The sequence below is a fragment of the Erithacus rubecula genome (assembly GCF_903797595.1).
Source record: "Erithacus rubecula genome assembly, chromosome: 14".
Taxonomy (NCBI): domain Eukaryota; kingdom Metazoa; phylum Chordata; class Aves; order Passeriformes; family Muscicapidae; genus Erithacus; species Erithacus rubecula.
The window spans coordinates 2,966,393-2,980,996 of NC_136666.1; the positions used below are offsets into that span (position 1 = coordinate 2,966,393).

At 46.3% G+C, this 14,604-nt stretch overlaps 2 protein-coding genes across 5 annotated transcripts in view; one reads left to right on the forward strand and one right to left on the reverse strand.

The window, feature by feature from the left end:
* Positions 1 to 14,604, forward strand: part of SNX22 (sorting nexin 22) — a 192,650-nt gene that overhangs the window by 21,177 nt on the left and 156,869 nt on the right. The gene's annotated exons all lie outside the window — the stretch shown is intronic.
* Positions 1 to 14,604, reverse strand: part of CSNK1G1 (casein kinase 1 gamma 1) — a 93,231-nt gene that overhangs the window by 14,035 nt on the left and 64,592 nt on the right. For both annotated transcript variants that reach the window (XM_079317949.1, XM_079317948.1), the window contains 5 exons: positions 12,533 to 12,684; positions 6,772 to 7,006; positions 4,449 to 4,534; positions 2,416 to 2,500; positions 649 to 797 (listed from right to left, as the gene is read on the reverse strand). In XM_079317949.1, coding sequence (XP_079174075.1) covers positions 649 to 797; positions 2,416 to 2,500; positions 4,449 to 4,534; positions 6,772 to 7,006; positions 12,533 to 12,684 — 707 coding nt within the window. The remainder of the gene's footprint in view (positions 1 to 648; positions 798 to 2,415; positions 2,501 to 4,448; positions 4,535 to 6,771; positions 7,007 to 12,532; positions 12,685 to 14,604) is intronic.

The window sequence follows — 14,604 nt, forward strand, 5'->3', positions numbered from 1 at the left end:
CTCCAAGATATTCTGAGTTCAGGAGAGCAAGTTTAGATTAGATATTTGGGAGAAATTCCTCCCTGACAGTGGTGAGGGTCTGGCAAGGTTGCCCAGAAAAGCTGTGGCTGCCCCACTCCTGGACAAGGCCAAGTTGGGAGAGGCTTGGAACAACCTGGGATAGTGGAACATGCCCCTGCCCATGGCAGGAGTTTGGAACCAAGTGGGCTTTATGGTCCCTTCCATCCCAAACCATTCTGCAATTTTATTATTCACTGAACATCCATAAGAACCCTGCCTAGATCTTCTGTACCTTTTTGATGGCAGCATCACCATTATAGGGGGTTTCTATGATTTTCCTGCTTTAAGATGGATTTTAGGTACTGGTCTCCAATCCTGTGGTAGACTAGAGGGAATTCAGTCTCATCATGTTCATGTCACAAATGGAAAAATGAGAATTGTATGTCCAGAGAGGTGGATGAGGCCTCTGTCCCTCAGGAAAACTTTGAGGCACTACAAAAACCCCCTGAACACAACACCAGGACACCTCACCGCGTTGAGAATTGACAGATTTGATCCTAAACTCACTGGCATTAATTGGGATTATTGGGATCAAAAAGGCAAGGGTGGGGAAGCAGCACTGGAGGGGATTTTGCAGGGGCAACTCACAATGGGCCTGCCAACCCAGTCGTAGGCGTAGTCAAAGGTGTAGCCCTTCTTTTCAAAGAGCTCTGTGAAGATGGTCCGCAGGTAATCGTAGTCTGGTCTCTCAAAGAAGTCCAATCGCCGGACGTAGCGGAGGTACGTGGCCATCTCCTCTGTGAAAAGGGGAAAAAGCAGCACCTTTTATCCTGGATCTTCCAAGTGAGTTGTTAGAAACCAATATCTGGGCTGACAGTGCTGCCTCTGGCTTTTCAAAACAGTCCTCAATGGAAAACAATACAATCACTTCTCAAGCAAAGATGGGAGTCCCATCTCTGCTCAAATTTGATCCATCCACACCTTGATTTATTCTATATATTTGTATAAAAAAAAAACAGAGTGAGAAATAAACTCACTGAACCTGACAACAGGCTGCTCACAGGCATTTAGAATGCTCTTGCCCAGAGAAGCTGTGGCTGCCCCATCCCTGCAAGTGCCCAAGGCCAGGTTGCATGGGGCTTGGAGCATCCTGGAATAGTGGAAGGTGCCCCATTATGACATTGGCAAAGCTTGAATATTCAAAACTATACCAACAGGGGGAGGCTCCCAGGTTAATTTACCTGAAGGGGGTTAATTTACAGACCAGGATTTGGTGTTAAGATAATTAATTGCTTTCTTCCATCTGGGTTACCCTTTGCATGCACCAAACATTGAGCCCTAGGAACTCTTGTCCTGTCTCTTCTTGGCTCTCCCTTGGCCCATCACCTTGCCTTCAGCTGACAGAAATAAGAATTATCACTAAGAACTGCTTATTAATGCTTAACTCTGTCTGTGGCTTGTAGCTTCCATGGAGGTAAAAGAGGGAAAAAAAAAAGGAGAAGAAAGAATCCTCTCTTTTAAATACCTCCAGAAGGTGACAACAACCAGTTTCAGGTGAGGAGGGGACAAAATTCAGTTCTCTCATCTCCTATCAGCCCAGACCTGAAGGAGCTGTGAGGAGGAGGACTGAAAAAAGATGGGAACAGTCAGCCTGAAGCTGTTCTGCTTGGAAATTGGTGGTTTTTGGAAGGAGACATCTGGGGAATTACAGTGACTTGAGTGATCAATGATCCCATTCCAGGCTTGCTGCTCCTCATGCTGGGAAAGAGCCATGTGGCACAACAGCTCCTACAGGAATGGGATTAATTGTGGGTGCTCTCCTTGATGTCAGGACTTCAGAAACCTCTCCCAAAACCTCCCAGGCTCACTCTGTGGCCAGGGGACCCTGGGGAAGGTGCTAACTCTGTATCCTGCTCTCTCAGCTCCAAGGTCTGAAGCAGGAGATCAGGTGTTGAGCTTGGCTAGAAGCACCAAGTGTTTAGTAACACTCTCGTTAAAACTGCTCCCAGAAGGTGGAATTCATGGACAGATACACCATCCCATTTTCCAAGCTGACCACCTACACCTGCAAGACCTGTAAAACCTTCCATTTGGAAAAGAATTAACTCAGTAGTTCCAACATGGTCATTTGGGAGAGGGAAAATAATGAGGAGTTCTTCTGGAAGGAAGCCAAGAAGTAAAGCAGGCATACAGGCTCTTGAGCACTGTCCACCCTCCTTGATGAGAAGAGTTTTGTTCATTTTAAGACCTCAGGCCCTGCTAATTTATAGCAGAGCTCCAGTTGTTTGCCAGCTTAAGGAACAACATGATGGATACACATCATTCAATACTTTCTGACAGAGCAGTGCAGGCCCATCCTATTGGCAAGGTATGGCCACCTCCAGCTTCACTCACACCATCCCATCAGGGCTTTACCTGGAAAGTTCTCACAGAGAACTTCAACTGGAGTGTTTCTCTTTGTGTCCCCAATCTTCTGATATCTCTCTTTTAAGGTGTCAGCCTGCAGCGCACAAAGACAAAACAGTTGTGGAGAAAGAGTTCAACCATGTGAGAAAGGACATGCTGTATGGGAAGAAAAACAAGGTATTTAATGCTCATTCTGGGTGACATCAGGACATGTTACTTGTAACTGAACTGTATCCTAGACAACAACAGCAGGAATATTTCACAGGCTATTGGGAGGGAGCATCCAAGGATGTTCAAAACATCTTTGCTCAAGAAAGGCATGACCCCTATTAGTGTCTTACAAGGCTCATTTCCCACAGCCTGAGGACTGCGCAGGGAAGGTTTCATGAGAGAAAGAAATAAAGGTGCATGAACTGCAATGGCACATCAGGACCTCCCCAGGCTTAGGGCCATCAAGCTGCCTTCACAAACAACTGCAGAACAGACCCACCACACAGCAATCTGGGTATTCCCCTGTGCAACAGGATGTTACCACGTTGATAATAACTCTGCATCAGTCACACTTCTCCCAAGCTGCTCTCACACAGCCTGTCCTTTCACCCCCAAACTGTCCATCACTCAGCACTGGTTTAATATCTGGTCAGCAAGGAAATGAAACCATTTGCAGTTGGATTTCCCACCTAAATCAACTTGAGGCAGAGAATTCTGCTCCAGCTGTCACCCTGAAAGTGGGGCTTCTTGCCTCCATTTCAAAATGTCAATTAGACCTGGCAGCAGCGTAATTACCACTGTAAATATTCTCTGCACATTCAGCCTTGACAGTACAGAGCAAAAGTGTAAGCTGAGGAAACCTAGAAGGGCAAACATGCCACATTCTAAATCCAGCTGGAGAGTCAGTGTTTGCCCTGGACCTCAGAAAGGAGCAGAACTAATTTTTATCAGGCTCAGCACTGGACTAAGGAACTTTTGCAGAACCTTGTATAAACTTGGACTTATTTTAAAATAATTCACAGGATGAATTTACAGCAGATAAGTTCAACTAAGCCAGAAAAAAAATACTTACTAGAATAACACACTTACAGAGAGGCATGGACATAAAATCAGAGAGAGTCTGATTTCTTTCACAATCCCTTTCATGCTTGAAAAACCCTTCTTTGTTTTTATGAGCTGTTGCCAACATTTCTGGCATGTGCCTGATGAGGTTGAGCTGAGACTAACTGGATAGGTGGTGAAAAACAGCTGAACAAGGTCTATGAACCCAGCTGGGTCTACACCCTCTGACCATTGCAGAGCTCTGCTGAGCAGCTTTGGCTCCTTTTTCCAACAGGAGCTCTTGTCTTGCCTGATAATCCCAACCTGCTCAGACCCTTCACTCCCTTCAATTCCAAAGCTGAATGCAGTAGCTTAATCATCAGGGAGGTGATGGAGAAGTGAAGATGCAGCTTCCAACAGCTTTGGAGCCAGCAAATGACTTACTCCTTGTTAGCTCAGCTGATGGATGTTGGTGGCAGTTGGCAACTCAATTACTCGCAGCTCTCCACATTGTACACAGCATCTCATAAACTCCCCAGCACTGAGTGTCCAGTGTCTCTGGAGGGAAGCCAAGCCAAATACTTGTGCCAGAAAACCAGTTTTTCAAGCTGAAGTCCATCTGTGCATCTAAACCCATCAAACTGCTCCCATTATAAGCACGGATCACAGATGCAGCTGGGGGATTGTGGTGCTGTAACTGGAATTTCATAAACAATCACTGTGTCCTAGTCACGCTCCAGTTCAGGGCAGCTTCCAATCACAGCTCTCTCCCTGCTGTCCTTGTCTCCCTCTTCAACCTCCTCTCCAAAACTGTACCAATTTGGCAACTTGAAGTGCCAGCTGATTTCTACCTTAAAATCTTCCCTGCAGGTAAACTTAATGCCTCAGTGTTAAGCTTCAAGGACACAAAGCAGCGGACAGTGTGTCTGACTGGATTTTCCCCAGAGGATTCTCATTTGGGTAGAGACTAGCCAAAGTTTTAAAGGACAAAACCTAAAGCTCAAACCTACCTTCAGTCCTTGCCAGGGCAGGCTGCCTCGGAGGAAATACATGAACATATGGCCAAGGGCTTCCAAGTCGTCTCGACGACTTTGCTCTAAAAGAGATGACAAATTATTGCTGCAGAAGCAAAAAGGGCTCTGAGATCCCAGCAGCAGCCACACCTGTATCTGAGATAAAGGTACCACAGGGACATCACTCACAGGCTGTGGCTCAGATCTTGTGCAATAGCAGAAGCTGTTTCAGAAAGCCAGAAAATGTGTAAAATCAGCCAGAAGCCATGAGATAACATGGGAACTGCACAACACACATCCAGCCTCTTAATTGCAGAGGAGTAAAGCAGTGCCCCAATTTTTCTGTGTCAATAGTGCTATGTGGTGCTGGATCATTTCCTCTGGACTAAATGGGAACAGGATACCCACAACCAGCTGCAGGGATCTACCCATGCACAGTGCCAACCCTTTCCCAATTGCCTCTGCTGCTCATCAGAGCAGATCAAAAATAGCTCCTTCCAGTACCATGGAACACTTGCTGCTGCTGCCATGCAGATGTTATAACTATAAATGAAGGGGAGAAAAAGGGGCACAGAGCCAAAGGAAAACATCCAAAAACAAGCTGCCAAAATGTATCCAAAACCCCAGGGGAGGAGAGAAGAGAAGGACAGATGTGCAGGCGATGCTGGCCTGGGCTGGGCTGCATTCTTGGACTCACTGAGCTTGTGGACTCATTTGGTGCAACCTCCCCTCCTCTGAACCCCACCTGCTCCAAACAACATGCTCTGTGACCCAGAGCAGATCCAGCCCACTTAACCCACAGGAGATGCTGGGAGTGGGAATACTCAGGAGAAGGGAACTGAAATGACAGTTCCTGCAGTTATCCTGATAAAAAAGGGGGGAAAAAAGAGGATGCCCTGGGTAATTTAGTGCAGTGATGCAGATGGACTTCCAGGAAGATAGCTGAGTGCACCTGTCTCTCAGAAAAGCTGCAATCACTGAGTTTGAAATGGGAAAGGACTGATTCCACCTGGGCTGGTCTCACCAGTGAAGCATCAGCTCCTCACAACCCCTCTGGGCAGGGACAGCCCCCTGAAATACAACCCCAGAACTGATTTGGACCCTTCCCCTGCATGAGCCATGGTGGGAGCTGAAATCCTGTGGGAAATGGGTCCTAAGGAAGGCACACAGTGCACCTCAAACAAATACAACTTCCCTCCACACTGCCTGCACCAGCAGCTTCCCAATGCACCCTCTCATTCCTCCATCCCTGCCTGACTCTTCCCTTTCCAAAATTAGAAGCTAGGCTCATCCCTCCTTACTCCAAAAAGAGAGTGAGCTCTCCAAGTGGGAAAAAAACATGCTAGGAGGCCTCCTAGAGAATATTCCATTATCTCACTGCTTCTATGGATTTAAGAGAATATAAACATTTAGTAAGCGTTTTTTTGCCTTTCAGCCACAGAAATGTAACCTTCTGGTAGAAAAGAAAGTAGCAAGGAGAGGAGATGAAAGCTAGGTTTATAGTTATTTAAAATAATTCATTTTCTCCAACCAATTACTAGGTCAGGGAACATCCAACTCTACCACCTGGAACTGGAAGGCATTGGGACAGTGCTGTGCTATAAAAATCTATTTGTCTATCATCCAGTGCAGCAATCACTGCCTGCCTGCTTGTCTTTTATCAGTTCAGGGCTGCTCCCAGTTATTTAGTTCTTAATAAAAACTGCAATTATGAGGCTTCCAACATTTCAGCTGGCTCAATTCCTCAAAAGAGGGAAGAAAAAAAAAAGCCACACAACTGTAAACAGCATTGGGAAGCTCACAAATAGCTTCAAGGGCTCAAGAGAACTGAGCCAAGATGATATGGGAGGTCTACAGGATTCAAATGGCAAGCTGGAATGTGTCCAGGGAAGGGAGAAGAGCACTGGAGCCAGGGTAGAGCACCAAGAGCAGCTGAAGGAGCTGAGGAGGCTCAGCCTGGAGAAAAGAAAGCTCATGGGAGACCTTCTGGCTCTGCACAACTCCCTGACAGGAGGGGGCAGCTGGGAGTAGACTCTGCTCCCAGGGAACAAAGGACAGGACAATAGGAAACAGCCTCAAGCACCACCAGGGAAGGTTTAGGTTGGATGTTAGAGAAAATAATTCACTGAAAGGCTGTGAAGGATTGAACAGTGGTGGAGTCACTACGCCTGGAAGTGTTGAAAAGATGTGTGAATGTGGCACCTGGGGACAGGGTTTAGTGGTGAACATGGCAGTGCTGGCCAACTGTTGGACTCCATGATCTCAGAGAGCTTTTCCAGCCTAAAGGACACTGCGCAAGTGTACCCCCAGGCAGACAAACCTTTGCCAAGGTGTGTGTTGATGGACATGTATCTCGCTGTTCCAGTGAGACTCTTGTGCTCCCTGTAGGGAATGTGTTTTTTGGTTTCTGGGTCAATGTACTCCTTGGCCAATCCAAAGTCTATGATGTGGATGACGTGCTCCTTCTTGTTGCCCTGGCGGCCAATGAGGAAATTCTCCGGCTTGACATCGCGGTAGATGAGGTTCTTGGAATGCACGTACTCCATCCGAGAGATCTGCAAAACCACAGGGCATGTCACTGTCAGCAGAGCTGCAAGAGGAATCTGTCCCCCCCCTTCCCAAGGCTATCATGCTGTGCTCCCTGCTCTATTCCCACGGAAATGGCAAAGGCTGCTCCTGAGCGTTAGCACTGGGATGCAGCTCTTGGCAGGATGCCACGGGGAGCTGCAGCAGCCTTTTTGTACTGATTTTAAACACACTCAGCCACTTACCAAGAGCTCTTCCCTTGCCCTCCGCCTTCCCCTGTTGCTGTGTCTTATCACCTTCCTCCCTCGACCCATATGCTGTCTTAGACATGCCAGATTCTTCATGGAGGGGGATTTTTGGGCAGGCAGAAACTTTACAAGCTTCAAAGATGACTAAAATAATAATTAATCGCACTGCTGTCAACTAGAATGTTTTTCAGCTTTTGATTAACATTTTTCTGGAAGTTTGAAGGGGAAGGTGAAAGGGCAAGAACCTCACTTCTGAGGTGATGGAGTACCTCTAACAACACACCTTATTCAGAAGTTCATCATTAAAATTGATTTTGAAACCAAACATATTGCAGGTGATGTCTGAACAGGCTGTCAAGCAGTTCTCCTTTGGTTCCTGAACTCAGGAGATGATTCCAACTGGAAACCTCAATTTAATTTCATTTATTACCTTAAATTGCCTTTATGTTTCAAATGAACACACATAAACCCCCATTTACCACTGTCCTGGTCACAGCTGCCCTGCATGCCAGAGGCACAGTGGCTTTAAACAAGATGCTCCTTTGGAAAGGCTGCTGTGATTGACACAGATATTTATGGGCCAGCAATGCTATGAAACCTCTGCAAAGCTCCAGTTTTACACTGACAAGCCTCAGTCCCCAGAGGTCACTGCCACACTGTCTGAGGGACAGCAGAGTGCCAGGATGTCCAGGGTGAGGGCCACCAGCTGGTGACCCCACTGGGTGGATCCTGGTGGGAAGCACTGCAGGCTAGAGGGTCACTGAGCCAGCTCTCCCCCTGCCAGCCCTTCCAACCCCCCTGCTCACTCTGTTGGGCTGGCAGACCCTGCCTGCTCCTTCATTTCTTGCTCAATCCAGACACATTCCCAGCTGGCAAACCCAGAGCACTCTTTCTCTTTACAGATCTTGGACTCACACCTGGTTTTAAAACTCCACATGCATGTGATCCCCCATCACACCTCCAGGCCCTTACCATGCACCTTATTTTAAAGGAAAATCTGCCACATTTCCACCTCTTGGAAAAAAGCAGCAGGCAGGAGGGGGCAGCCCTCCCTATAAAATAAACAACTGTATAGGGAGGGCAGCAGACAAGGGAAAATTGGCTGAGGTGAATCAGGCTTAAAAACTGGAATTTGCTCAAAGACTCTTCAAGGAAAGGAACAGCACGTGCTGCTGCTCCCTCCTCTCAATGCAGTGATTGATTCCAATGTGCTGAGAAAATGGGTTTCACGGCTAACAGCCATTATTTCCAATCAATTACAGCCTGGTGCAGAGCAGAGCAGATGCTCTTCAGTCATTCTTCACACTTTGAATCACCTACAGGACACAGCAGCAGGTTGTGAGACAAAAAGCCATGTTGGGAGGCAATTCAAATGAAGATGCAACCCTTGAAAGTGGAACAAAGAGTTTCCTTGCCTCTCCACACATAACAAGCTTCCAAGCAGAGCCTGACTGGCTCATTTGATTTGTTCCTGCTACCAGACAGCTCAGTTGTTGAAAACCCAACAGCAATTAGAGAACCTGAAAAGGGTCCATTTTTTTCTTCTTTAACAATTCTCAGCAAGTTGCAGCAGGCAGGACAACAACCTGGACAGCTGAGGAGTCAGATGAGCCAATATGCTCCATCAGCACTCAAGGGTAAAATATGCAGCATTTATTTTCCTGCCTTTTTTCCTCCCACCTGCCTTTTTTGCTTCCACCATACACACACAGCTGTTGTGGGGCCTTTCATATTCCATCTTTACTTCTAACTTCCTGGATGCTTCATGCTGGAGAGTTCTGCTCAGCCATGGCAGTGAAAGACACTTGCTGAGGAAAAAAGATGTTTCTTGGAGTAGCTTCCATGCTTTATTCACCCTGACAAGACACTCTCCCTGCTTGTGCTGCTGTGATGTGGAGTGTCTGGGCTGCATCTCCCTTCCAGACTCTGCCTGAGCACACAGGAGCAGTGGTGCTGTGGCATCAAACCCTGCACAGCTGAAGCAGAGGGGAAGTGGAGTTTTCAATCCAGAAATGTGCTGGATGCAGAAGTGCAGTCCCCACTCCTCTGGGTTTGAACTACAGGCTCAAACACTCTGAATTCATTGTTTTAGGGGCAGAGAAACCACTCCAGGAACTGGGACTAACTTGGAATTGCTCTAGCACTGGAAAAGCAGCAAGCATGGGAGCACTAGGGTAGATGACTGTGAATTCCAGAGGGATTTCCATGGCCATGGAGAGCTGAAGTCCATCCTTGGAGCCATAAACCTCCATTTCAATGTCAGAGAAACCCTTAGGAGGGGGGAGAATCCCTTGGCACAAAGCAGGACCCCTGTGCTGCAGAGCAGAAATGAGAGGATATTGTGACATTTAGCAGGTGCCAAAGACCTGTGCTTTCATTTGCCTTCCTCCTGCCAAGGCAGCAAGTGTAACAAAACCCCTTCTCCCAGGTAACTCTTTAGGGGCTGATCTTGACAGCAATTCCATCTCTAGACCTTCCTGATAAATTTGAACCCTTCTTCCACACATCACCCATTTAAATATACTTCAGATCAGCAGAGAATCAAATTAATCTTGATCAAAGGCAATTTTGATGGTCACTGGTAGAAAAACACTTTGCCACAAGTTGGTCCAGATCACATCCAGATTATTTTTCCAGTGCCTGGTGGCACAACAGAGCTTGTTGTAAGCTGTTAGTGAGCATCATAAAGGCTGGACTGGGCAAGAGTGAAAAACAGAAGCCTGAATAAAAAAAAAATCTCACCCAATTTATGGGATGTAGGGACTGACACAGCAACCATATTTTAATTGCCCAGCCTGGCTTTGTTCAGGAGCTTCACCCACTGGAGCTGATCTACTGGATGTCTTCAGCTGCATGTGGAGTATGGAGAAAGCAGTTTGAGTCTGAACAATTCCCAAACAAGGCTGTCTTTCTTGAAGACTCACTGTCATCCAGTCTCTCTAGCTCTCAGCCAGGAGAACCTTTCTGATGTAAAGCTGTGTTTGAATTCTCCTGTAATCCCATTCTTCAGAGACACTTCTTCAGAGACACTGCCCTTATTTTTCTAGAGAAACTCCTTTTTCTTCTAACATCTGTGAAGGATCCACCCCAGTCCTGAGATGCTGCAACCTGTCAAGCTCATTCACACCAGCCAAGCAGAAATACATACTGAAAAATATCTTTCCAGGATGTCTCTGGTTAAAAACTGACCACGGGACTGGATGCTCCTAAGACATGGGGATCATCCTAAGTATGAGGAAAAAGATCAGGGGATAAATGCCCATGGTTTGAATTACAGCAGATTAAACAGACTTGGCCAGTCAGAAGCAATAACAAAATGTAATTCATGAATGTGAATCCAAAGAGTTTGAAGGTCCAGCTTTCCTTTCTGTATGTCACACACTGGAGCATGACACAGTGACTGCAATCATTTAGTGTGGGAGAAAGACAATTTTCCCTAAAGTCTTGTAGCTGGAGCAAAGGGTTTTTCTTTCATTTGAGCAGTAAGTGCCAGCCCTTTTGGAAAACACTTCTTCCAGGGCCAGGTGATGGGGCACACCTGAGGATGCTGAATCTGTCTCCTTAAATGTGCACACTCCAAGCTGGCAGCTCAGGAAACCTCCCTGTAGAGACTGAGAAGATCCTACAGCATCTCCCCATGGCCAAAGGAGCACCTGATCCTTTGAGAGAACATCAGCTCCTGCATTTCCTACTGCTTTTGCTGTACTCCTGCAGCAGCCTCAGCATGAGTTTTCCAGCTGGCACCTGCTGAGTTCAGCCTGGCCACAAGATCAACAGGTGATGCCAGTGCAGAACATCCAAGCCCAGAGCTGAGCAGCAGCCCTGGGACTTGGCAATAGGCAGCAGCCATGGCTGTGACAATCTTGATTTCCCCAGAAGACCCTTGGGAATGGATTTACATCTTTATATTTTCCCTCAAAATGTCACACAAGCCGTATCTGAGGCATTGCCAGCTGCTGCCACTTGATTTAATCAAATCCAATACTATAAATTTGTTTTCCATTGGTAAAGAAACTCAAACCTAAGAGAACTTGACTGCTTTGCTGTGGGAGGTCTCAGTACCAGGCAGATGCTGTTCTAACTTCTGCAGTTCTGACCTCAGTTTTCCATTTAAGATTCTGCTGTCAAACTTCAGTTTATCTGGAAAGGATTGTGTTCCTCATCCCTTACACCTAATTTTCCCTACCATGCTTCTATCCACAGAGCTACTAATGTGAATATATAACCCCAACTCTGCAGTGGAATATCTGGGTGATGTCAGAGTCTGGCTATTCAAGCAGGTATCTTGGATATCTGGCTATCCAAGATCTGGTATCTGCAGATATTTAGATCCTTGGGAATCTGCAAACTAGTCTGAAAACAAAAAAAGCCAAACTGGCTGGCTGGGCCCACTGACCTGTAAAAGTTTCTGCAGCACATTTAGTATGTTCAGCTTTCATGTTGTTCACTTTTAACACAAACCCAAATCCAAGCCTGGATCTCTTCCAGCTTGATTTCCTTTCCTTTTCAGGTACATTAAGGCTCTGTGATGTTGCCCATAGAACTATTACATTTCAAGTGTCAGTAATTTAAACCCATTTGATTGGCCAAATTTTTGACCAAATTTGACCAAGGCAGAGCCTTCAAATGCTGGTATTTTGGCTAAGGAGGGCTCACTCCCATTGCCCTGTGAGGTTTCAGTCTATGGGCAGCCCAGTAGCACCAAACCAGTAGAACTGGTAGGAGTGTGGGAGGGTGCTGTGCTGTGTATCCCATGAAGTGGTGAGAAATGAGATGCTCCTGGGATGTCCAAACAGAGAGGGAGCTGGGGCAGGTACCCAGCAGGGGCATGCAGGGGACGTGGGACACAAGTCTGCAGGAATCCAGCTTCACTGGTTCTTCTGCACAGGTAGCCAGTTCCTCATAAGCATAATTTGACCTTCCCTTCATAGGCAGGAGTCCTTCTCATCCCTGAGATGTTTTCTTTTATAAGAAAGATGGAGAGGGGAATTGGACAAGGGGAAAGTGCTTCCTGCAGCCAGAACATGGGGTAAGATGGGATATTGGGAAGAATATGAGGGTAATGAGGCCTTGACACAGGTTTCCCAGAGAAGCTGTGGCTGCCCCATGCCTGGAAAACAAGGCCAGGTTGTATGGAGGATGGAGTGGAAGATGTCCTTGGCAGGGAGGGTGAGATCAGATTTTTGAAGGCTCCTTCCAAACCAAAGCACCTGATGATGCTATGATGGAAGAAGAGTCTCTGAGCCCTGAACCTTGCAGTGTGCTGATGGATGGACACCCAAGGAGAGCCCAGAGCCCATCACTCACCAGCTGAATGGCGATCATCAGCACCGTCTTCAGAGTGAACGTCCTGTCACACAGGTCAAACAGATCCTCCAAGCTTGGCCCAAGCAGCTCCAGCACCATGGCATTGTACTTTCCACATGGTCCAAAGTAATACACCTGGGGGAGCCCTTCAGCTGGGAGAACAGGAAAAGAACTGGAATCAGTCAACGGGACAAAGTTAACTCCCCTCCCCCTGCACGCACAACTTTTGTAAGGCAGAGTTTTATTGTCACTTCTTGAGTATTCTATCTGATCCTGCCCAGTAAGGAAATAAGTTCCAGCACAAACTGTGACTGAACCAAAGGGCAAACCAGTGCAGGCTCTGCTCAGGTACACCCTTGGACAGACAAGTGGATTCCAGAGCAATTAACAAGACCATCTGAAAGCACAGAGCTTTGGCAGCTTAAAGGCTTGGATTTAGGGAACAAGAGACAGAGTTCCCTGTGTTCCACTAAACACCAGCCCCAGATGTGGGCTGGCACTTGTTGGAGCAGTTAGGAAGATCACAGCCCTTGGAGAAAAGGAAGCATGGCCAAAAAGGGCTGCTTTGTCCCTTGTTTTGCAGCACAACTTTACACAAAGCTTGTACTCAGGAAAAAGCTTTAAATTTTGACCAATCACCACACAAAAACAGGTGATCATGGTCGTTAGCATATGTGCACACACAGAGCTATTACCATGGAACTGGTAGGAGCCAGAGCCCATGTTGCCACCCAACAGACTGCTCTGTGGGAGTACAGTGCTGATACTCAGCTGGCAGGGGCTTTTTTGGGTGGGTCAGCTTTCTAAAGGCATCAGAAGGAAAGGGACAAAACCAGCCTTAAAGCTGGAAGACTCTAAGAGCTGCAAAGCACTCCTGGAATTAACTTTGAGTCACAGAGGAAGCCACAGCAGCCCATAGAGGAGGAATTCAGTGCAGGTCCAAGTGCTCATTTTGCTAATCAGCACCTGCACCAGCACTGGCTGTCCCAGTGTCAGGGCCAATATCTGTGTATTTCCAGTCTACACCTTACAAGCACCTCCAAAACACAAAAGAAAGGTTTTGTTTCGAAATATAGGACTTTGTCTTATGTCAAAACAAAATATTTGCTTGAATGCCCAAAGATACAGCATCCTGCTATTCAACATAAAGGCTGAGCATGAGGAGCACTGCTATGTGTGCAGCCTTTCTTCTCACAGAGATCCATAAATTATAGCACATGGAAACACTGAAAACACTGATTATTAATTTTATGGCATGTTTTAAACAAGTGCAGGCACACACCTGTATTTGCATAAGTGATCAATGCTAGATATAGCAAAATACTTGAATAATTAAGTCCAAAGTTTGGTGTCAGCTCTGTGAGGTGCTCAGTCATAACCTCACAAACAAAGATTACCTGAGGAGGGTTTTAATCTCATTAATTCACATGCTCAGGGAATCTGTCATCAGGATGCATTAATGGGATATTACAGAGTATTGCAGGAATTCCCTGTCTAACCTGTGTTTTGTGTCCCATGTAAAACATTGACCCAACCTGGGTTTGGGAAGTTGATGCTCCTAACAGAGCTCCATGCTTTAGGAAGTTATTGTGGAGTTATTAAATCCTCTAGGACGATAGGATGGTTTGATGCAGAAGCAATTCAGAAAGCCAAACAATGGTGGGATATGATCCAGGCAGCTCCAGGATGCTTTCAAATATCCCCAAATCAACACAAATGGCAATTTAATGTCATCAGCTTAGTGCTGAAGGCTGGAATAATTGCAATAGCTCTTGAAGTGACTCATGGTGAGACACTGGGTTTTCAGTAAAGTCTGATAAGGATTTACCTACAAAGTCACCTCTAACACCAAGATCAGCATCTCTATTTTTTAGAGAATAATAGAGTAATAATAGAGAATGAGAGAGTAACAGAGTATTTTATGCAAAGTTTAATCCTGAGCTTATTATAGATTCTAGATACAGATGGACAATGAGTACCTCTACCACAATTTCTACAAGTCTCAAATAGTGGAACTGAGGAAGGAATTAGGATTAGAACTCTGCTAACTAAGGTTTGCAGAGGAATAAAAT